General features: G+C 41.6%; 2 protein-coding genes across 2 annotated transcripts; one reads left to right on the top strand and one right to left on the bottom strand.

Moving 5' to 3' along the window:
• Positions 1-1172: 1172 nt before the first annotated feature.
• myadmb (myeloid associated differentiation marker b) lies at positions 1173-7456 on the top strand. Its single transcript, XM_026314394.1, has 2 exons — positions 1173-1301; positions 4968-7456. Exon 2 carries the CDS (start codon positions 5068-5070, stop codon positions 5947-5949), a length of 882 nt encoding a protein of 293 aa, XP_026170179.1. The 5' UTR covers positions 1173-1301; positions 4968-5067; the 3' UTR covers positions 5950-7456.
• A 4358-nt stretch (positions 7457-11814) lies between these two features.
• Positions 11815-24426, bottom strand: nfatc4 (nuclear factor of activated T cells 4). Its single transcript, XM_026314566.1, has 13 exons — positions 23769-24426; positions 20122-20288; positions 19386-19895; positions 19130-19305; positions 18259-18421; positions 17892-17992; positions 17203-17304; positions 16620-16807; positions 16268-16408; positions 15160-15215; positions 14923-15049; positions 13127-13843; positions 11815-12010 (listed from the first exon to the last, which is right to left on the bottom strand). Exons 1-13 carry the CDS (start codon positions 23959-23961, stop codon positions 11940-11942), a joined length of 2712 nt encoding a protein of 903 aa, XP_026170351.1. The 5' UTR covers positions 23962-24426; the 3' UTR covers positions 11815-11939.
• Positions 24427-25110: the final 684 nt, after the last annotated feature.

The following is a 25110-nucleotide window of genomic DNA, read 5'->3' as shown; positions in this document are numbered from 1 at the left end:
CCGTGGACCATGAGGTTTGCAGATGACACCTGTTTGCTCTGGAAAGGAGAGGAATGAAGGTTAGCCACAGTAAAACAGAGTACATGTGTGTAAATGGTTAGAAAACTGTAAATTGAGATTTTGAGTCATTGACTATTGCTATGAGTAGCTTTAACTTGAGTATAAAATCCCCTGTCCCACATTATCAAATCCTGTCAAACTGGGGTCCTCCCCCTCATTGTGTCAAATGAACAAACCTAAAGCTGCCCCCCTGTTCTTATGTTTTATCGCCCATTCTCTGTCATCCCTTATAAGATGAACCACATCATTTTCACTGGGCCCTGTTAATGTATTTAAACATCCTGCGAATTGTTTAAATACTATTTTTGAGTAACAAATGGTAGTCATGAAGAGACTAGAATAAAGCTTAGTCATTGCACACACAAACAAACATTGTGCCAGTCTCCAACATATTGTCCACCAGCAGATTGTAATGTTGGAATGAATTGTGAGACGTTTAAACAAATCTTGTTTAGCAATCTTGTAAGAATGTGCTTGTGCTAGGAGTTCTCACTCTGACAACTTTTCTAAAGGTCAAGAAATGAGTTAATTTACAATTCTTGGTAAATAAGTATATGATTGTCAGGGGGAACAGCTGCAGTTGCTAAGCAATGCACACAAACACCCACAGATTGTGATGTTTCAGGATGTAGAGTTGTAATATACTGAGGATGATCTGACCAATGTTGATAGTAACATGATCGAGAATAACAATACTTTCATTAGTAATGCGCGATAGAGGACTAAACCTGTCCACTTTCTAAAAAATCTAAATATAATTAATTTGGGGGGGGATATTTTTGGGGGATATTTTTTTCTAGTCTGATCTGGTAAATAACTTTTTTGTTTTATTGTACATGTGAAAAAGAACATATCTCCAATAAAAGGCACATATACAAAATATCTTTAGTGATTAATACAGAAAACATCCATCTTTACATGATATAGTCCAAAAAAAAAACATCAATTTAACTTTAGAGTCAGTCTGTGAAAGGGTCTAACACTTATCAAGAAGTGCAATTGTAACAGAGGCTGGACCACATTGGGTGTGAGCCTGTGCAGTATCCTGGACTGCAGGGTGGAGGAGGAGGGTTTAGACAGATGTGAATAACTGTGCAGACATTTGATGCCTAATTTGGTTTCCTGGGCGGGGAGCTGTTCCTTCAAGCTGCAAGTTAAGTCCAGTCAGGGAGCTGAGGCGTTGCACTTCCTATCGTTCGATGTCCTGGAGAACAGAGGTCAGCATCAGGCCAGCACACAAGGTAACTAACTTTCACATAAAACTCTTGTACTGTAGTGACTTTGCAGGAGGGAAAGTGTTTTGGGCTTGTGCAAATATTTTTATTGTGCTGCAACTTGTTGCAGCTTGGACACATGTGATACTGACAGGAGTCAGTAAATCTTCCATTTTTATATTGTGAAGGAAATTTTCACATTTAAATAAAAGAGCTTTACTTTGACAACACTCCACACTTTGACATGAGCCTGTCTAGGGAAACCTTTAAAGGAAAAGAAAGGATTTATTTCTAAGTTGGTCCTTGGTACGTTTGTAAAAATGTTGTTACAGGCTACTTTTTAGTACTAGTACTTTCTAGTACTGACCACTACTATAAATGGCTATACTACTGTAGTGATGAATAACTTTCAAACATAAAGCAACTGTGTGAGGCTTTCAAAAGAAGATATTTTTTTACAGCATCTGCTGGAAAATTCCCTTTTTTGTCAAGCATATGTATGTGTGTGTTTTTGAGTTAGTTTGTTTAGTGGGTTTGAGTGTGGTGTGAGTGTTCGGAGCAGGGTGTGGCAGGCAGCACACCCACTTCCACTGTCAATGAATGAATCTATGCATGATTTTAAAACACAGATGTCAAAGTGCCGTATGGGGGACACATGTTTTCATTTTAGCCTTTTGGGTTTTGTGAAATGAATTATCAAGAAACATATTTAGATTTTCATCACGTTTCTCACTTGTTAAAATGAGACGCAGCATTACAGTTTCCGTCTCCGCTGAATAGGTGTGGGGCATCAGTGACAACCCTTAAAAATAATCAGTGTGTGTTTTTATCAGAGCAATTTTGTGTCTCCTGATCATCTAAATGCTGTTACATTCTTTTCTCTGAGCTGAAATCAATTGTGTTCTCTGTCAAAATGTGATTTGGGATTTTTTTATTTGAAAATCCTCACAAAAAGGTGAAGGATGTGTATTTTGCCTCAGCTTTCAAAAACACAGTGGTTGAGCTGTAATGTACTAAAACCAACAGAGCTCATCTTGTGCTTCGACCCATGGGCTTCCTCTAAGTGGATTATGGGTGAAATTGAATTAGTGATATTGTGTCATAACAAGCAAACAAGCAGCAAACAGGATCTTCCGGCCTGAGACGAGTGCTTGTTTCCTGAACATTTACGTCTTGTATGTGTGTGTGTGTCTAAACACAAGCACCTCCTGTTCACATTAAAAAAAGTGACTGTGCTGAGGCTCATGATAATCTCACATCCTCTTTGCTGACCTGTGGCCAAGGTTATGTATATTTTCAGCGCCACTTCCATTTGGGGAAATGCCGATGTTTGAGTGATCTTGTCGTGTTTTCCATGCTCTGCTGTGAAAGGACTTTTTCCACAATGGGCTCCCATTTTCTTCTTTTTCCCTCTGCCATTTTCCTCTCCCATTTCTTTCCTGACTTCATTCCATAACCAGTAAAGTAATGGAGGCAGGAGTGGCAGGATTGATTTTTCCATTACGACCCTCTGTATAGGTCTATTTTGAATGGTTTACATGAAGTATAATTGGTACCCTGACTTTAGAGCTGGAGTGGGAGTATTGAGCTGGGAGGGGGAAAACAGACAACTGCTGGAAAAGATCAAGAATAGCTGCCAAATGAGACCATGAGGAGGTAGGGAAGGAAAGGAAAAGAGAGGAAAGGAAAGGAAAGAACTTGGCAAATATGACAAAGTTACCAGTTATTCAGCAGAAGCCAGACTGCAGCACATCTGGAACACATCAGTCCGTTGGAAAATCTTACAAGAAAAAAAGGGAGGGGCGACAGAGGGAGAGAGAGGCAGAGTGGCGAAAGAGAGGGCCCCACTGGTGACTCACTGTTTTGCTATTCCACTCCATCACTGTGTTTAAACTATGTGTCCTTCTGTGGCCGAGGCACAGGGCTTCCCCCGTGATCCTCCCTCTTCTTACTCCCCTCCCCTCGCTCTTGGTTTCATGTGAGTCATCCTGCAGGTGTTGTAGAGGTCTCTTTTTCCATGTGTGTCTCTTTTTGTCCTCTTCTTTGCATTCAGAGCTCACCCCAGTCCAGCTTTGTACATCCCTACGCCCGGTTGAGCATTTCATAGGTGTTTAATGGACTAATGTAAACAGGCCTTTTCTCTTTTGTTTATAACTGTCTCTCAGTTTGAACTGGGAACATGCAGAGCAGTGCTTCTGGAGCCAAGTGGGCAATAGGTGTCTGGAGGGATGGGAGGCCGGACTGCCAGTGTGGTCAGAGTGTTTCTACGCTGCAAAAATGTTTTGCTTGTTGGTGTATCTGAAAGCCTCCAGTGGCTTGTGCTGCTTTAGATTTATTGTGATGCAAATGAATAAACTGGTAGTAGCACTTCAGCAGTGACAGTTGCCTCATCACAAAGTGCAGCTGCAGAACAGTTTGTGGTTTGAGTAATCTGTCTCGTATGGAAATACCCTTCACTGCCTTGCAATAAGGAAATGATTTCATCCCAAGAGGGTGCTAAAGCATGACATTAGATCATTGTCAGTAAAGGTGGTATAAAGTCTAAGTATGGCTCCATTTTGTCAGCGTTTCAGGAGCTGTACAATCCAACGGTGAAAGCAGAGCAAACAAAGTCAAACAGGCAGAAACAAAAAAGGCTGAGTGCTCCGTTCTGCTCGACAATGGCCGCTCACGATGCCAAAACCATTAATTAAGAAAATTTTCAAGCAAAGACTTTTGTTTCAACTGTAAAGATTTGGCATTTTCTTTTGTTTCACATTCTTGCATAATTTGAAACTTTTAAAGTTTGGAAATTTTTAGCTTTTGAATAATTAAATCACGCTAATCATTTATCACAATAGAGTATTCTGTATCATACTGCATATTCCTGCCTGTGCAACAATCAAAAGTATTAGGACTCACTCAGCTCAAGAGGAAAACGCAGCTAAAATCATCAGTTTTAAATATATTAAAAACACCTTCTGGTGAATTTATTTATTTTGTACTCATTTCACAAAAAAGGCTCTCTTCGTTAAATTAAATCATTAAATCATTAAAACATTAAAACAGTTCAGAGTGGTCCAGAATAACTTACACACACTTCAGCAAATTCTACAACACACAGTTTCTATTTAAATTGCTCCGATTTTTTTAGCTGCTTTACTTTCAAAAGCGTCGTTCGATTTCAGATTCTTTTGCAGTGCAGATGAGGTCCCCAGGAGTGGGAGTGGAACAAATGAGGAGGGCTGTGTTTTCAGCATGATGACAGACACGTTGTGAGGTTGATGGAGGTTACGGCACCACGCCCGTCACCAAGGACATGAGCATGGAGAGAGAAACAGTCTGTGCAGGAATGCTGATGATAAAGCAGTCTGTAGTTAGACAGGAGGCAGAAGCTACCAGAGAGAAAGAGACCGAGTATTCACCGCATGATCTGACCACATGTAAATGTACTGTGATGATTGTGATCACAGTGCAGTCATTATTTGTGGTTTGAAACACTCTTTTCAGGGTTTCTCTTGTTGTTTTAACCATTCATAAAAAGACAATAACACCATTGTGTGTCTCAGACAATGATATGTAGTAGAACTGCTTATTTAAGCAGAGCTTCAAGCTGTTGCCCTGATGTGGTTGTATCTTGAACTCCATCTAGATGTCACACAAAATCATAAAACCTTGTTTATTAATTGTTTTTATTGTATTTTCTCTTTGCAGTTCTGTCTTTGTGAGTGACTGATGTAAACATCTGAGGGACTCCCAAAAAGAAAAAGAACCAAATTTCACAGGAACATTTTCAGCTTCTTTCATCACTATCATGGCCTCAGTTCTTCACACCAACCCTCTCGTATGGACACGGTTGGCGGCCCTGGTCTTCTCCTGCGTGGCCTTCTCCATGGCCGTGCACGGCGGCAAACTCCAGCATGGCACCGGGGACTGGTGCATCTTCTGCTGGGCCTTCAGCTTCGCTGGGACTCTGCTCGTCATCCTGGTGGAGCTGCTTGGCCTCGAGACCAGAGCCCCTGTCTCCTGGAAGAACTTCCCTATAACTTTTGCCTGCTATGCCGCCTTACTCTGCCTGTCTGCCTCCATCATCTTCCCCCTCTACTTCCTCAACGGATCCTCAGGCCAGAGTGACGTCCGCAGCTACCGCATCGCATCAACCGTCTTCTCCTGCCTGGCCACCATCGCCTACATGACTGAGGTGAGCATCAGCAAGGCACGTCCAGGTGAGGTGGCTGGCTACATGGCCACAGCCCCTGGCCTGCTCAAAGTCTGCGAGACCTTCGTGGCCTGCATCATCTTTGTCTTTATCACCGACCCAGTGGTGTATGAACGTAACCATGCGCTCAAGTACTGCATGGCGGTCTACTGCATCTGCTTCATCTTGTCAACGGCCATCATCTTGATGTGCATTAGCGAGTGCACCGGCTGCCTTCCCTTCCCATTTGCCCGTTTCCTATCTGCCTACGCCCTGCTGGCTGTGGTCCTCTATCTGTCGGCCACCATCATCTGGCCCATCTTCAACTTTGACCAAAAGCACGGCGGAACAAAAGAACGGCCTTCCAGTTGCAGCAGCACAGTGGGGCTGTGTTGGTGGGATAAGCTCATAGCGGTGGCCGTGCTCACTGCTGTCAACTTCATCCTCTACCTGGCTGACCTGATCTACTCCACTCGCCTGGTGTTTGTCAGTGCTTGAGTGTAGAGAAACAGTGTCAGGCAAGCAGTGTGCTCCAAATAAAATCAAATTTGGCATCTTCTCCATGGCTAAAAAAGTGTTGTGAGCAAATGCTACTGTACACAATGTAACTCTGGTCTGTTTGTTTAATGCCATCCAAAATGCCCTGAAGAGTCTGTGGGGCAGATGGGAACAGATGGGAGAGTTATACCACAAAACAACTGGTTTACCTCAACACCAGTTGAAACTTTCTCATAAAATAAAATTATTTGATTATAATAACTTCTGGTAGAAGAAATTAGAAGAAATAGAAAATGTGACCCAAATTTCTTGTCTAATTATTGACCAAGGGTCCATGACGGAGTATTAGTGGCAGTGAATAAGGATTTTCAATTAGACTTCTGGTAAACCTGGGTTATGCTTTTATTGGCCCTAAACCTCACCTGCAAACCTGCCAGATTTGATTTTGTGTGAAGGATGCTGCCAGCCTTAGGACCTTAGAGAGAATTCAAAGAGAAGAGGGGGAAGCTGAAGTTAATGGCTATGTTTACACATACAACAATATTCCCTTAAATTACTGAGGCTTTCTGTCCATGTGTTGGAGCATGTAGATGTCAAACATGGCTTCCACTGACCTGAATAGATCCTTATTTGCTGAATGTTATTGCTGGAACATGCTGATAGTACCCAAGTTATTAAAATATCTTTTTATAAGATTATAATGGTGAATTAGGGCTCAATGTAACAGTGAAAACACAGAGTGATTAAATTTAAACAGAGATATGTGTCACATCAGGACATGAGTAAGCCATTAACATTAACATCTGTGACAACAAATGAAGAATCAAGGAAGCCTAAAGTTGTTTTTATGTTTGTTAGATTTATTTGCATCATGTATATGTCAGTGCTTTGTTTTAAATTTGATTTCACTCATAAAAATCCCTGCTGAATAAGGAATTTCAGCCTTACAGACTGTACAATTTGAAACAGCTTTGTTTCCCAACAGAGTAGGGTAGTGCAGTTGTTTGGGTTGCATCATTTGTTGTATTAGTCATATTTGCAAAGACTTGAAGCGGGGACAAAAGTTTACTTGTTGTTGAAATGAAAGCAAGGCCAGCGTTATGCTCCTGTTATGACTTATATTAGTATCTGTATCTGCAGGCTACAATCAGGCTATAACATGTAAGATTGTGGATTTTAATAACAAGTATGGTTAAAGTGCACTTACTAAATATTTATATTTTGCATGTGTTTCTAAACTCCTGGTGACTCCAAATACTAAAGCAGTTATTAACGTCGAGAACATACCACTTGAGTCTCACCCATTTTCAATTAGGGTACATTGATTTTGTACTGCTGTAAAAAATACTCAGAGAATGAGACCAAAAAGCTTCTCTCTCTCTCTCTAGATGTTGTTAGTATTATATTCTTTAACATTTTTATATTTCACTGTTCAAAGTATGCATACCATATCAGTGTTGTAGGAACTTGTAACCCAGTGTTTCAATAAAACCACATGTTAAACAGGTGTGTGTGTGTGTGTTTGTGTCAGTGTTGTCTTTTATGCTGTTTGGTTGCTTGGTTAAATGACCACAAGATTTATTTTTAGCAGACATTCTTATTCCCCAGAGAATGAATCCTAATAATAGGTCATAGAGTCAACTGCTACACAGTGATGCAGAAATACTGTATTTTGAATATTTTTGCTTAAATAAACAATTGTTAGCAATGTGCAGAAGTTGTTAGTATTAGTCATGACACTGAGAATCAAAACAATTTTGCTGTTTTCTGCGGCGTTCCGACACTTTAGCTCATTGTTTTGGTTCTCTGGGCAATCAAAAATCATACAACTATCTCTCTGGCACCAAAGGGTCTTTAACTGTGCCACATGCATGTAAAAACTTTTCCCAGTAATATACATAATTTACAATGTAATAAATGTCCATGCTGAGTGTTTAAAGTGAACGTAAACTTAGTATAAATCAGCATTTGGTCTGTGCATACAATTTATACTTTATAATTTATACTGTTTACTTTATCTCTCACCACACTTTCTGCTCAGCCAGCTCCTCCCTTCACCATCAAATTCCTTCCAGCTCTCCATGGACCCCAGGGCAACCCAACAGGACCTCAACACTCAGGATTACAGACCATGATGGTTCACATCAGTGTTAGAGGTGTGGTAACTACTGAGTGGGACACAGTTAACATTTCAGTCATCTGTAGATCTATGGTCAGTGCCATAGAACAATGCCTAGTTCTGACACAATGTCCTGTCATAAAGTTTATTTTGTTTAAGGAATGGTTGTATCCTCTGGCAAGAGGCCCTGTCCTTCCTACTCTCCTTAAGAATCTAAATTAATTCTTGTCCCTCCCACTTCGACTCATAAAGAGAACAAAGAATTTGAGTCATCAGCACCACAATAGCTTGATACAATCTCAAATGAAAGAAGCCATAGAAAGAACTGCATCTCAAAAGCTGCATCGTCTTTGGACCCTTAAAGCCAATGTGTCGTTCTCACAGCTAAGAGTCTCAGCGGCAAACAGCTGTGCAAGCACTTTGAGTAAAGAGTGAAGTCATTTTATTTTGTTGTTCTCCAACATCCTCATTTTATTTCAACATTTTTGTGACCACTGACCCTACACAATCTGGAGACGGAGTTGTCATTTGTAGGAGTTCCCAGTAGTTACATGTGCTAAAGAGCAACTCTGAACCAATGAGGAATTTCATGTTCTCCAAATGAAAACATGACAGAAAGATAAATTCCACATTTTCACCATATTTTCTACAATCTCTTTCACTGCTTAAAGATTTCACTGAAGATTTGTGCTACATATGGATGAAAATCCACGTTCTGCTGGTTCTCTGGCAAACTCATAACAGGGCTGTGGGAAGTCATTGCTCCTGCCCAAGAAAAAGGCCCACACATGATCCCCCATAAAACCAAAACATGTTCTTTTTGCACTTATGTTTTTGCACTGATTAAACACACAAGATGTGGGATACTGAGTTTTAGTGGTGCTGAAAGATTTGTTTCCTTTGGACTGAGCCAGGTTTGTTCCCCCTATTTCCAGTCTTTATGCTAAGCTAAGCTAACTTGCTGCTGGCAGTAGCTTCATGAGAATGGACTGGTTTAAATTTTTCCTTTGTTAGTCCTCTATCTTTACAGAATCTAACATTAATCTGCTGAAATATCAATCCCTTTGTCCCAGGGTTATAAACTGAAGACAGTTTCTTCTAAATCTTCTCTGCAGTGAAAAAGCAGCTCCCAACTTCTGGGAATTCTGCTTCTTCATGGGACATATTGTGATATAATCAGGCATGCATGAAAATAAAGATGCTGTCCAATGTTTAGTCAGACCATAAACACTGTGGATGGTTTGTCCAGGGATCCTACAGTACAACAGAGCAGCAAATGACTCTAATGGGAGTAGAGTCTGTGTTGTCCAGTACAAATACTGAGTGCATGACAGTGCTCCAGCACCACACAGGCAGATTTTAAACAAAATATTTCTACGCGCAGCTCATCTTTCTCAGCTTTTCTCGTGCTCTGGGCTCAGCACGAGTGCCACACATGTTGAATATAATATTTCTGAAAAGCATTATGGGAATACAAACACAAACATTAAATTCAATATCAGCCAAAGGAATAACACTACAATTAATGCTTAGATAATTAAATGTTAAAACTCTTACATGAGCCTTCACAAGTCTTTTTATCAGAGAACTATAAAAAAGTTATTTCAATAGGAACCACATTGTTCTTGCTTGTGGTTTTTATTAGTCTTAAGTACTGAGTTAGCTTGCTAGTATTAGGATTAGTACCAGTATTACTGGGGCGGTATTAGTAGCAGTACCACAGTAGCATTTTCCATATTGGTGTTATGGTAAAGCAGTCTGTACACTGCATTAAGGCTGCAGCTATGTTTTGCTTCCACATGCCTCAGTGATCCTCTAGTTAGCTGGTCTTTTGGGACTCTCTCTGCGTAGTGACTGAGCCTGGGTTTAGACTTAATGGTCTGTTTTCACTTAGGCCCTTTATCTTTATCTAATGAGGCTTTTCCATTAAGGGTCCATCTGGCAGCTGCTGGATGAATCTGGATGTGTCAGTCAGGCTGAGTCTGAGCGCTCACCGTTTGATGTTTGAGAATATACCTCCCCCTAGTGAAACGAAATGTGATGAGACTTGTGGTTAAGGTACCACATGTTCCTAGCTTGTAAACACAATGTGAGACATTATGATGGATACTACTTTTTATTACTGTTTCTGATTCTTATATATTGGTATAGCAAATCCAAAGCAGTATTTCCTGTACATTAAAACTCTTTAATTGTATTTTCATTTAGAAGTCTGAAGCCAGGGTGAGCGCGTTTGTCTATTCACAGACTGGGAAACTATGTAAATAAATAATTACATGATGAATATAGTTGTGTATCATTTGGTTGCCAACTATCCTGCAGCTTAGGGCTAACAGTATGTGCACACATCTGTGTACATACATTGATATACTTCTGGTAAGGGTAGTGTGGTTCTGTTTCATGCATAATTTTACATTTACAATAGAGGATAGTGTGCTTCCAGCATTGACAAAACACTCCAGTATAACAATCGTCATTGCTCTGGAAAGAGATGTTCCATAATTGTATTGCGGTGTAATGGTCATATGTCCACATATATTTGGCCATGTAGTGTATCTTCTTAAAATTAACAAGTTAATGGAACTTATTTGCAGTGAAAGGGGAACGTGCTTCGGTCAGTAGTTTGTACTTGGAGCTTTCCACTCCATTATTTTTGCCTCATAAACTTTCCATGTGTAACTTACCTTTCCTGAGCTGCAGCCAGAGAGAAAAGAAGGAGCTGGAACTGGAAAAGTCAATGTCATCAAGGAGTTATGGCTTCGGATTCCAACAGTAAGTCCATCTTAAAAGATGTTCAAAGCTTTGCACCAGCTATATCTATCTTTTACCCTTTAGTTTTTTTGTCTCAAGCTCCCAACATCCCCATTTATGGGTATGCTGAACCATATAGATCCATAAAACTGTCAAGGAAACCTATAATGTTGTTTTAGCGTCTTTTTGTTAGGTTGGTGCATTTTTACGGCCTTTTGCAATAATGAAAAACTTTTGTCTATCTTTTTAAAGCCACTCTCTTTGTAGTGGAGAAAGTACAAACGGCAGAAAAATAAGTCCTGTGAAGTTTTGGAGCAGAAAGAGTAATATCTCAAACAGCTGCTGATTTAAGACTGTTGAGGCGCCCCCCTCACTGTTCTTCATGACAAACCTGCTCTGTTTAGAAGACAATCCAACAAAACTATTCCTCATATGAACCTTTCAAACAGCTTTAACAGCCTGGTCACATTTTCATCTCATGAGGTCATATTTACAGAACTGTCCTTTTGTCTCAACACGTTGCATAAAACACAGAACATCAACTGAGATAAGATAAAGTTTTGGCCACTCACTAATCACTGAGATCCATTTTAACAACCGCCAGATTTTTTCTGCTAATAATTTATTCCATTAAGCCTCTGTGCTCTCAGAAACTCAGAAATGTTGCTGTCTGACAACATCCATTAGTCAGAAAGTTTCCATCCCATCCAGGAATGGATGAAGCTTCTGCAATTTTAAAAATGAGACACTTTCAGTAAAAAGAAATAACTGTCTTTTCGAACAAAGGAGAGATATTTGTATAGTTGTGGGGGTTTGTAGAAAACGTTGCCTCATGTTTAACTAATTAAAGCATTTAGTGTTTAAGCCCTTGTCCTTCATTCTAGATTCACCTCGTATGAGTGTGATTTTAGTTTTTTGCAAGAAAAACACACAAACCAATGAGTATCTTGTATAATTTATATTGAAAACATGTTAAAAACATTAGTTTCCCTTTATAAAACCATAACAATTAACTGTGGCCATTATTACAAGTCTCCTGGTATTGAAATCCCTCTCTCATTATTTCATGTAACGAGCATCTCAGTACCAAATGCATTGGGGATGATGAGCTGCTCTGGGCTCAGTTTGGCTGATTGTCCATGTGTGAGCCTGACTGGTACAACTGGATGTCCTCCCCGATGAACTCTGTCACTGTGAAGGAAGAAGAGGAGAAAATGCATTATTGAATGAAACATGAATTGCAGCATATATTGGATAGTTGTGTCTTCTGCTGCACAAGTCTAATATTCAGAGATGCAATGACCTAATTAAAATAATACTGTTATTCTTTGTCACGGTAAGAACACAAGGTCATTACTGAGTGATAGGAAAGTGTCTCTTCAGTATCTCAACTGCTTCATTAATTGGCAGCAAAGGAGATTTAATCAGTTTTTTTCTGGCCAGTTGGGGGAAACCTCTACAACATAAGAACAGTATTCTAATGCTAATGCAACATATTATGGCTTTATAACATTGTTTATGTTAGCCAAAGTCCAGCAGACAGAGAGCATTGTTAGCGTTTATTTGTTGTCATGTTATTGGCAACTTTACAAACAGTGGTTATTCTCCTTTTAGCTCTCTTTTGGTCTCCACCAAGTCGTGAGGGACATATCAGGCTTGTTTGCTGCCAAAATGTATGTTATTTTTATTGCTGGACAGGTAGCATACAGTCAGTTTATGAGTTTTTTCACTTCAAACTGTTATAGCCTGAAACAAGGCTGATGAAAACCATCAAACAAACAAAATCTTTTCAAGTCTCTTCATTTATTACTACTACTGAACATCTCACACTGCATACTCATTTGGCCCATTGTTAATTACCAGAGACTTAAAACTGACATATGTTACCTCTGTAACTGGAGGTGTAATCACAGTGTAGGAGCATGTAGTGTTTGCTGTTTTTGCTGGCAAGGAATGTGAATACGTAACTCCAGCAGTGACCATGTTAAATGGCACTAACAGCCAGAACGACATGACAAAACTAGTCCCTATTTATCAAGAGCAGAATTTGGACACTGTCTCCACCAACAGATGGAAACGATGAAAAGACAGTTTTAAAGTGAGCCTTCAGGAAACCTCCCACCACAAACACTAAAAACTGACATTGTTGTATTCAACTTATCAACAGCAGATAAACATTTATTCATCCATCTTCTGTTCACCAGTCTGTTCACAACTATAGTCACTCACTTATCCATCTACCCATTTGTAAACACTGTACATTTTCTGCTTTTTATCACAATTAAAAGGTCAATTTGTGCTGCTCACCTTCTTCAAAGGTAATGTGGTGCATAGATGATGAGGTGGTAAACTCCAAAGGGCAATCCTGGATCTTGGCACCCCTCTCTCCCCCATGTCCTGTCCCTAGCACCCTTCCCTGGGGGTCCCAGCCCTCAAAATGAGAGTAGGGTGCTGGGCAGATGTCCTGATATGGGTTGGAGGGAGGGGATGGGCACACCTCCTGAGGATAAGCAGAGTACTGGGGGTAAGGGGAAGTGGGGATGGGAGGTAGAGGGGAGGTCGAGATGGGACTCCCGGCAGGGAAAGGGCTGAGGGAAGAGGAGTGGGAAGGGGAGGGTGAGGAGGACAGGTAAGGTGAATCCAGCCACGGGGAAGGAGAGGGGGAAGGAGGCTGTGGGCCACGGGGGTACAAATGGGGAAGGAGCTCAGTGAAGCCCAGTTCCAGGTTCTCAAAGCTGGGGTGACGCTCAGACAGGGCTGCCCTGGACCCTCCGGGTTCCTCTGACGCAGCATCAGGTTTAGAGCAGTACTCCTCCTGGTAGCTCAGAGTGGGGCAGGGAGGAGAGTATGTAGGGGGGTAGGGGGGCAGATGGAAGCCCAGTCCTCGATCATCAGTCATGGGGTCATCTCTGACATGGAAGCCCCTGTCCATCCTGGGTTGTCCCCCCACAGGACACACAGTTCCTCCATCCAGAGGGAGCACAGAGGGCCGGGACAGCAGAGGATCCTCCTCTTTGAACATAACTGTGAGGAGACAGGAAAACACAGTCAGTGCACATGCATTAAAAATAATCATTAACATGCACACACTGCCCTCCAAATAAAAAATGTTAGTGTTGCTTAATAAACTTTTTTCCCAAAAGTTCAAACTCGCAAATATCTCAGCAATAAATGTTGGTTTCTGGGATTTCTGAGGTCTGTATTTACTGGTGACTGAGTTACTGTTGTAATTAATGTTTTTTATATTTAGCTCATGCTAAATATAAAAAACATTAATTGCGGCACAGTAAACTTTCTGCTTTCTACTTGTAAAACACTTCATTAAATAAGACAGGTTGAGAAGGGGAACTGTGGCAGACGCATATAAAACCGTACAGCTGCTCGGGCAGAAAATGTAAAGCCAAACCTCCATATGACTGTAAAGTAGCTTCAGGCAGTGTACAGTCCACCTGAACAGTGTCATCACCACGATTTGATGCAGCAAACTGAAGCCAACTGTTTAGGTCTGAGGTGGAAATACTCTGCTTTGGGGTTTTGTGACAGTCAGTGAGGCAGTCAGGAAACATTGCATGGAAACAAGGAGATTCTGGATGTAAATATCCGGGAGCCAGTCAAGGAACTGAAAGTGAAAAGCTACTGGCTTCTGTACCAGGACAAAGATCCAAAGCTGAGCTCAAAATCCACCATGAACTACATCAGGAAATACAGGCTGGAGCTTTGTAATGGCCCTTACAGCCCCCTGACGTGAACATAATTTAAAATCTGTGGGTAGATCTTCTGCAAGACACCCTAAAAATATCTCCTAGCTGAGCTGCAAGAAAGAGTGGGTGAAAATGACTAAATCAAGAAGAGAAAGAATCTTTTCATCAATCTGGCTGCAAAAAGCATTTGCAGGTGGAAATCAGTAAAGTATCACAAATATTGTTTTTTTTCTTCTATTTCAGGAAACAATACGTAACACTAACATTTAAAAAAGGCTCATTTGTATGTTTGCCCCTTTTTACTTCAAAAATCAACAGCATGTGTAGCAGGAACTAACTTAGACTGCAGATATAGATACAGTTCTGTTAGATATATGTATATATTCACTCATGTCCACTCACTGGGGAGAAACTTGAAGCAATGAGTGCTGCTTCTTTTCCTCTTCCCGTTGGAAACGTAAAGACTGACCGACACAGGTCGACTGATGGACAGGTTGCTGTAGGCGGGAACTCTCACACACAACAAACACTACCAAGACAAAACATATCACAGACTGGAGGAGATTAATTTGATTAATGGGAAGGATTTTTAATTGTGCTTCGTTTTTTTTTGGATTGATTTCACACATACAAGATTACCTCATTGCTGTTGTCACGGTCAACGTGAGCCTCTTCCTCCCACTGTAATTTACCATCTAATAGAAAAGAACATAAGGCAGAATTAAACGTGACCTATTTTACAACACACACACACACACACACACACACACACACACACACACACACACACACACACACACACACACACACACACACACACACACACACACACACACACAGAGTTTAATGAATATCATTTATTTGTGCTCGCTTGGCCACTGGTGAGAGATTGCAGATTTTGTAAACCAGGTTTGTTCTGCTCATAAGTCAGTCTCCACTGATTGAATGAAATCTTAACTTCAGCTGAAAATAGAAAAAGGCTAAATTTCTTATTTGTTTATTCATTTTTTGGAGTTAGGGGGACTAACTTCAGGCAGGCAGGATGTAAGAGATCATTATTTCTCAAGTTTGACTGCTGTTTGCCAGAATAAATAACGATAGGTTTGTAAATCTAACTTCTCTTCCTGTTCCTGCACTCTCAAACCATGACTATTTAAATATTTTTTTATCATTTTATGTCAACAGATCTGCTAATATTTGCTCTAAGATTGTGCTGGTGTGTTTTCTGCATCCTGAAACCCCACACTATCCTCCTGAGGCCCATTAATCCTGTTTCACAACATTTTAAAGCATTTTCCCATATGCAGATTTCATCCAGCCTAATTCATGATGTACTTTTTAAAAATTGGACACAGACATGATTGGTCCAAGCCTAAGTTACATACTTATTTATATAGACTTGCTCATGAGTTAAAAATAGACAGAACAACTGTGAACCTTCCTGTGTTTTTCACTGACAGAGGGAAAACTCACTGGTTCACTTCAAAGTTTAAAATGCAATGTTCTGTGTAACTGTAAAATATCTGAATGACAGTCTTTAAAGAAAAGCAAGAGGTTACAGTGAGCTATCAATTTACACTGATACTAAATAAAAAAGTGGAAACAAGCTCAAAGATTGTAGCATCTGTAATATTTGTTCTTTACTGAATTATATTTCCTATTTTATAACTAAAACAATTTTCTCAGTGCTAGAAACCCTCGTTAAAATAAAAAAGGCAGAAGATTATTATTTCGTGTGGACAATCACCTGTTCCTCTCTCCATGAACAGGACTCTGGAAATCGGCAGAAAGTTAGTGCCACTCAGCAGAAGCTCCTCTCCGCCCTCTACAGAACAGGACGTGAGGCTGACAGACTCGATGACGGGCAGCTCCTGGGCTGAACGCTGGGCTGAGGCAAGGAGAAAACAGTCAGGCAACTTAAGCACAATCTTGAATAGAGATTGTTGAGCTGCAACAATTAGAATTAAGGTCATAATTGGCTGTAGTTCTAATGTGTATCACCCCCAAGTGCCAATGCACACTAGAAATCTTATTTATAGTGGCTTTAACATCCTGCTCAAGTAAAAATGCAACTGAGTCTCCATTAAACAGCAACTCACAGCATTCGATGGGCAGCGAGGCGACCTGCAGAGCCAACAGCCGGCCAGGTGGAGCTACAGGGGGCGCTAGAGGGAGGTGAGTACGAAACACCAAACGGACACGTGTGTTCTTCCTTCCGACGTCTGTTTCTCCTTTTCTCAGCTCAATATCCGAGTTTCTCAGTTTCAGAATCCCTGCACAGTCAATGCTACAACACAAAAGACTGTGTTAAAGTGGATCCTGCTCCATCTGCTACAGCTGCAAACTAATGACCTGTTTTACCTATAGCTGTCCTGTTTAGTCTACTGGGTTCCAACCAGGGGGTCATGGCACTCGAAAGGGTCACATGACACTTACAGTTATTTATATTAAATCGAGAGGTTAGTGGAGAAATCCCTCTAACAACTAATTTTAAAACTCTAAAAATATATATATATATTTTGAAAAAAAAAAATCAGTTTGTCGTCACGTGTCAACATTATTTTCTTTCCTGGTCCATGAAAAAGATTAAAAGTATGTTGAAACTACAGCACAAAGCTGTAAAAAAAAAAGAAATCCTTGTGTAAGTGGAGGAAACATTTAGCCTGTCTGTCGTCTACTCACAGTGCAGTCATGTTGTTCTCAGGGCTGAGGGGGATGTCCAGCAGTTTAGTCCCCACCTGAACACTCTCATGACTGGCAGTACCCACCATCTTCCCTGTCACCCTGTGGGTGGACAAACATCTCAGGTCAACTACAACACATTGTAAAAATGTACATTTATATAGTTTTGTAAACCCAGTACCTGCAGGTTTGACATCTGTGGGTCAGACTTAATGACTTATATATTATATGAAATATTTTTATTTACTTTATTTCATGGTTGCTGCAATGGTTACACTCATGCATATAGTGTGCAATGAAAATAACATCCATATATATCCATGACAAACAAATGAATGCATTTTGGTTGGGAAACTGTCCAGATCAGTTAAATACTTTCAAATGCAGACAAATGATATGATGTTGAACTCCTAAAATATACCCCAGATGCCCCAAGATAGATTGTAATAATAATCATCATCATATACTCAAAGATTTTATATTTTCCACATTACGCTGATGCTCTCATCCTCTACACACTACACTGGCAACTCCTGCCAACACAACAAGCAGCTGGTGTGATTAAAGCCACAGCGATCACATGACGTGTACCATGAATATAGAGCCTGTCGTGTCCTGTGAATATTACTGGATAACAAATGTAATAAATGGCAATTAATTCGATGTGAAATAGAAATGAAGTCAGGCACCTGTGTATCTGATAGAAAGGATGTGGCCTGATCGATCTGTCGTCAGCTGTTCCGACGAAAACCTGAAGAGAGAGCGGCTTCCTCTCTGTGTATCCGCACAGCTGTACAGAGACACACAGTGTGAGCGATGCAATCAAACTGTGACGAGGCCAACAGCAGTGAGCCACAACATGTGTCCTGGGACTTTGCTCTGGTACTATAAACACAGATCTTTCAAACTAAATTTCGGCTTTAGCCTGTCAAAAATGTAAAAAATAATTGTAGAAAAAAAATGTTATCACGACTATGAAAGTGTTTGTTTGACAAATCTGTATCATTACAAATATATCTTTCAGGAGTTATATCAATGTGCAGGTTTCCCTTTCACCTTAACTACAGGATGTCCTGTTGGTGCAGCCTTGACGGCTCCTCTGCTCCCTTCTGTCTCATAGTGGGCTCTGTGGTGTGGACGTGGCTGCACCTCAATACGCAACTCATACTGGTCAAACTGGGATGGCAGCGGCCAGTCGAGCGGTGGCAGAGCATTAGACCTGTAGTTGCATTGGACAGTTTTAATTGTGAACATGATCACCAGACTGAGCGAGGATGCACAACAGATGCCAATGAATAATGACACTGTGGGCCAAGTAATGAGATTTCCATAGAATTTACACATGCAGACGTGACAGGTGCAAAGCGATTAAAACACAGCACACAGCAAGTGAGCAGAGCTGCTTGTCCTGCAGTGGTTATGATTACTTACAGCTTGGTTTGTGACAAATATGTACAAAGAGTGACACTGCACACAGTGGTCAGCTCTGTCGCCGAAGAGCAAGCAGGTTCCAGGTTTGAATCCCGTTTGGACCTAAGGCCTTTTTGTGTGGAGTTTACATGTTCTCTCCATGTCTATGTGGGTTTTGTCTGAGTACTCCGGCTTCCTCCCACAGTCCATAGACATGCAGGTTAGGTAGGTAAATCTAAACTGCGTGTTGGTGTGAACATGAGTGTGAGTGTTCGTCTGTCTCTACGTGTCAGCCTATGACAGACTGATGATCTGACCAGGGTGGACCCTTCCTCTTGCCTCACATCAGCTGGGACTGGTTCCAACCCCCCAAAAGCCTGAATTGGACTAAGCAGTAAAGAAAATGGATGGATGATACAAAAAGGGAACATCTAATGGCAGCTAGCATGATGCCTACCAATATGTGAAGGTTTTTGGTAACATGAGCGAGCAAAGGGAAGTCCCCTTGTATTCTTGCCTGAACAGAGGGCTGTGGGCGTTGGCTCGGGTCCTGCCCCAGGCCAGAGCAGGAGGCACAGAGAGGTAGTCCATGCCCAGAGAGGGAGCCTCTCTCCTGGTCTGCTGAGTCTCTGGAAGTGGGCAGGGGGAGCTGTGGCCAGGAGCCTGTTCTTGATCCAACTCCCTCGGCGACAACTGGAAGACAGAAAGTGGGGTTCACTACTGCAGGAAATGTTTAATATTCTACCACAAAACCAAACCAGCATCACATCTACCTGTTCTAACGACGTTTTCCTGGTTTTCTGTGGGATGCTGAGCTCACAGCTGCTGGGCAGAGGTTGTGATTGATGGGTGGAGTCTCCACCTTCCAGGTTGCATCCCTGCAGCTCCTCTGAGTAACTGCCCCTCCGTGAGTTACAAGGGGAGGCCAAGGGGGAGTTTCTACGCTTTTTACCTCCAGGGGAAGTGGGCCTCGAGGATGGAGAGAGCCCAAAATTGATGGTGGCTTCGTTAAGCTCCTCCTCTTCCACCAACAGAGAGTCACAGCTGGAGGCGGGGCTAAGCCAACCACGAGAGGAGGGGCTGGAGGCAGGACTGGGGCTGAGGGAGCCGGGGCATCTATCGCGGTAGGTAAAAGGGTCCAGCAGGGGGAGATAAAGACGCTCACGGTCCCAGCCACCACCACCCATGTCCCAGTAGCTGGGGATGGTGGGTGCTGGGTCGTCTTCGGGCGAGATGGTGGTTATCTGAATACTGGGACACTCAACCACACGAGACTCTGATACCTGATAGAATGAATTCAAAAGCAAATTTAAAGTGTCAGTTAATTTCCAGTGATCTAAACAAAAGGTTTAAGGGAGAATTGTTGATTTTGGGATTGGCTGTCTATTTTTAAAGCACTTGAATGTTACTTGATAATTCAAAATCTAACACATTTAGCTGTTTATATTTTGTTACAACATGCAAAAGGTGCAGATTGGGCCATAAACCTTTTAGGCGTGGCTGTCTCACCTGTACAGAGCGCGCTGGCAGGCTCTCATAGGTCCCACTGAACTCCCTGACCGGGGCTCTGCGTGGGGGCGGAGAATGCATCCCAACCCGCTGATTGGCTGTGGGTGGTGGACTGGGGATGCTGATTGTGTGTCCACCATGATTGGCAGCGAGGTGGTTGTCTGTAACTGAGATAATTAACAGACCTGTAAAGACTGAATGAACATTTACTTCGAACATGGTGTTGCACCAAAATTTTGGCCAAAATTTAGTCTGCTGATAATCAGCAGCTGCTAATGAGCAGTTTACATACAATTTACTTTCACTTCCATGTGGAAATTGTTTATTTACCAGCTGCTTTTTCAAAAAAAAAAAACAAAAAAAACAACAAAAAAAAACCTTGTGTTCAAACACACTTTTTTTTTATATCACGTGCTTTTTGTGGGTCATGTGACCTCTTATTAATCACAATGTCAGCTAGCTCTGAAAATCTGTTCTTTTACATCTGGCAATCAAAATCAAAATGCTGTCAACACAATTTGTGGTAGGTAAAGATTCTTTTTTTTTTTACCATGAACATGCCTGCACCATCACATCAAGCTTCCTTTGCTCCACTGGAATTGTTGCCATATGGAAAATGAATACAGCTGGAGCTTTCCCTCAGGTTTTTACAGTGAAGCACTTTGTAAGTTGCTTTGAAAGTTGGTACACAAAAAAAAAAAAAAAAAAATTCTCTCTGCAGTGAACAGCTTCATCCAACTCTTAGCAAAAAGAGAATAAATGGTTGTTCTTTAAATGTTCAATCACACTTTCATTGATTGATGTGAACATTGCGTTTATACTTTGGACTTCATTTTTAGATGGCAATTTATTTGATCGAAAAAGAATAAATATGTCTTTATAGCAAGACGGAACATTTTATTCAGTGATGTTTTAAAATCTGCTCAGAAACAACACAGATTTTACAAAATACTCACATATAATAAACTTGACTAATATTAAAGCAAACAGGATTTTTGTTTTATATCACATAATCTGTCATATGGTAACAATTTGCTAAATGTTCTGCAGCACTTTTAAAAACTCTACTCTGAGTGTGAAGAGCTGTTTCAATGCATGTTTTCATGTCACAAACTGTGTAGTAAAGAGTGAAGTGGGATTTCTAAACAAATCATGAAGTTTATTTTTGGCTCAATGACCCAAATCTTACACCGCTACAAGTCACAAACTCAACTCTGCTGCTAATCCTGACAGTCTTGAAGCTGATTTGGGCGTTTTCTATATTTTCTTTTCTAAAATCTGGAAATTCTCAGCAGAACCATCCACTGAGGGACAAGATGCCTCAAGCCCACATCCTTCACCGCAACATTTCTAAAGGATGGAGCCAAACGGTGGTTACTCTCTAATGAGCAAGGCTCCAACTGATCGGTTTGCGCTGCAGTGGCAATGGGCCATACAGGCAACTTTTGGGCAATGCTGATACACAACAGCAACTGCCAACAAATTAAGGCTTGGGGTGAAAAATCCCTTCAAATGTTTCCTGGCAACAAAAATATTTCCAAGTGATTAAAGCTGCTGTGCTCTCCTCCTGGTGGATTTTTCACATGAAACAATGATTTAGATGTTTGTGTGCAGACCAGCAGAGGAGTTTCTGAGCCACAAGAACCTACCTATCACAATAAAAGCTACAGTCTAACAGATTAGACATACTGTAATATTTTACTGTATGCTCTGAAATAACCCTCAAAAAAGTTTCCCAGCTCCATAGCCATGAAATGCCAGTTTCAGCCATTGTTTTGGATGCTGGTTATGAGTAAACACTCAGTATAAATGTCCACACTAAGTTGGTGGTGAGTCCTAAAACAATGGGTTTAGGATCTTTGTTCATAAACAGTTTGTTTGTATGTTTGTGTACAGAGCAGCAGAGGACCTTATTACCTCTAAAACCCTCTTACTGAGCGCAGTCATTTTAGGAAGTTTCATCGATCGCCTACCATGTTTAAATTAGGGTAATAATTTATCCTGTGACCTGAGCTGAACGTCTCACAAACAGCGATAATTGGAGCTTCCTAACTTGGAGGCCAGAAGCCTCACAAGGGATCGAATGATGAATCTGAGGAGCTGTGAGATGACTAACAGATTAGCAAAGCAGAAAAGACATTTCTGCTGCACAAAGCTCTATATTTTTTCAGACCTTTCTCCAAACCTTGTCTTTTTCTCTTAATTAATTGTGAATTCGAACATTATTTGGATGTTTTTGTTCAGGCCATTTTTGGTGAAAAATGTGTACACAGTTATTCTGCATCCTGGGTCTTAAATGATTTGGTGACAAATGGAAGAGAATAAAAGTGTGGTTCACTACTCCAAAGCATGCAAAATCTGAAAATATTTCAGTCATCTCACATATCGTGAAATGGAGAAATTCAATTGTAGATCCAATTGAAAATCTCTTCAGGCTTAAATATGCAAACCAGCAGTTGATTACTACCAAACTTTATCTGAAAGTTAGTGAAGGCAGTTTACTACCTTCTTTAAAGATCAACAGAGCTAAAATAATGAATTATTCTGAGGGTTTGATTGAAAGTGATATTTTCATGAGTGGGTCAGGTGACACAGATGTCACAGGATAAATCTGACTGGGAAACATTTCAGCTAAACACAATGTTGTTTATTTGCTCAGCTTTCTGTGTCATCTTTGTCCCTTGAATTACTGTATAATCTATCAGTTTAAACAATCAGATATCAGCCATGCCATTACTGAATCCACTCTAAATACAATTCAAAGTTTGCTGTTGAGTTTGTTGAAGCCAATCTCTGCTCTCACGTAAATAAAAACGATTTGGTTGAGATCCATGCAGTCAGATTTGCCAATTTCAAACGTTCGTGTCAGCACATAAACGAGTTCAGGTATCAGGAAAAAAGATCAGTACAGTTCTACTTTGTACTTCTTTAAGCATCTGAAAGTTAAATGACTGTTTGGTTGAAATGGTCACTGGTGACCACCTAAGAATAAGAGCTGCTCTGCGTTTCTCCTGCAGTTTACTTTCATGCCTTGGGTGTGGTAATATAACTGTATGCCAGTGTGGGAGGGAAACAAACAGAGGGTGGATGTGAGGATATGAGGTGTGTGTGTGTGTGTGTGTGTGTGTGTGTGTGTGTGTGTGTTGCAATGAGAAATCGGGGAGACTGACAGAGGGAGGGAGGTGTGTATGTGGTGCCTGTTCAGTACACAGAGGTTGAGGTTCCTTCCCAGATGGCAGCTGTTAACTCTACTCACACGCACAGCTGATTAGAAACACATTGAGTCTGGGGCTGCACGCACACATGCACAAACACACAAATGCACACACGCACATGCACTAAACAGGAATACAGAGGATGCATACCACACACAGAATAAACACAACAAAAATATTCGTGCTTACAGAAACAGACACGCACACACAGGCCATAAGCGCAGGCTTACAGATGAAGGCCCTCACTGCAGCACATGCACACACGCGCGCGCGCGCGCGCGCACACACACACACACACACACACACACACACACACACACACACTCACACACTCACATACTGGTGGGTGACACTGTCAGGCCACTCAGACCTCCTCTTTCTAGAGTGTCGCTTCACTTTGACACAATCAGCTACACAAAAAACGGCTCTAACCCAGGCTGCTGCTGCTGGAGGAGTCCAGGTGCAGCAGGGTGCCCTCGCTTTCCTCCCCGGGTACGGAGCTCTCGTTTTCGGCTGTGCGCACCGGGGATGGCCTCTGGCTCTGCCGCTGCGGCGGGTCCTCCTCAAACACCAACTTGAACTCGAACTCGCCCTCCTCCCATCCCGAGCCCGGCGCGGCCCCCATCGCCCTCTGGCACCAAGGACAGGATACAGACAGTGATACAATCTGATCTCCCTGCGTCGGATACGGAGACTTTGACGTCCTGTGTGCGCCTCAGAACAAAGTTTTCCTGAGATATTCCCACAACTTTCGGCTTTCTCCTATATGCGAGGCATTGCGCAAATATTCCTCCCCTTGGAAGACTTTGTTGCAACTTTTCCACTGTGTTACTTCTCAGGAGGCTTTTCGTACTTGATGTCCAAATCAAATCTCCGCTCGGGATATTTCACCGAAACATATTTCCCAGATAGAGTCGGGTCTTTCATTCTAACTCCATCGCTATCAGCAGGCCACAGCTTCTCCTTCTTCCTCCCCGTTCAAGACACAGAGAGAGAAAAAAGTTTATCAAATATTTTTGTCGTCCTTTACCCTTAATTGCCTTTGGGTGGATTTCCCAGCTCCAGTTGGTCCGTTGCTCATTCCCCATAGGACCTTTTGCCTGTCAGTCATGAATCCCCCCTGCCCAACCTCCAGCCTCCCTCCTCTCCCCCGTCCTCACTCACTCTTCTAGTCAAACTCACTTCACATTTACTCAATAAACCAGTGCCCTTCAAATCCGGCTGTTCGTCACTAATTACATCTGATTTCTTATAATCCAAACATCCCTTTCCTGGTGTTTTCCCACTGGACTGAGGTTTACCTCAATGTCATCTTCATCATCAATAACCGTTTCACACATTTAAGCTCAAAACATTATGATTATTATTCCAATCATGAGCAGGACTCCTGCAAACAGCTCAGTGTCTCCAAAACCTGCCACTGTAGGCCGGCTGCACAGCTGTGACGTAAACTGTCAGTAAGTGCTCATAAGAGGCCTTATTTCCTGTGGCGATGAAGAACACGACAGCCCCTTTTTTGGCTGTCACTCTTCCCTCTCCTCCCCCTTTCTTCTTTTTTCTTTTTTTTTTTTTACCCCAATCCTCCTTCCTCTCTTCGCCCCACCAACTCCTCCTCGTTCCTCCTTCTTGAGTCTCTCGTCCCTCCCTCCTTCCTCCCCACCAAAGGTCTGTTTCTCATTATCCTCTGTAGTCTGCTCTCTGTCTGAGTCAGGAGACGAAAAACTTAAATAAACACACTCTCTCTGGCTCTCTCCGCCTCAGCCCAGCTCCTTAT

This window comes from Mastacembelus armatus, chromosome 17, assembly GCF_900324485.2.
Source record: "Mastacembelus armatus chromosome 17, fMasArm1.2, whole genome shotgun sequence".
Classification (NCBI taxonomy): domain Eukaryota; kingdom Metazoa; phylum Chordata; class Actinopteri; order Synbranchiformes; family Mastacembelidae; genus Mastacembelus; species Mastacembelus armatus.
The sequence above is the reverse complement of the archived record's forward strand: the minus strand, read 5'-3'. Positions and strand labels throughout refer to the sequence as shown.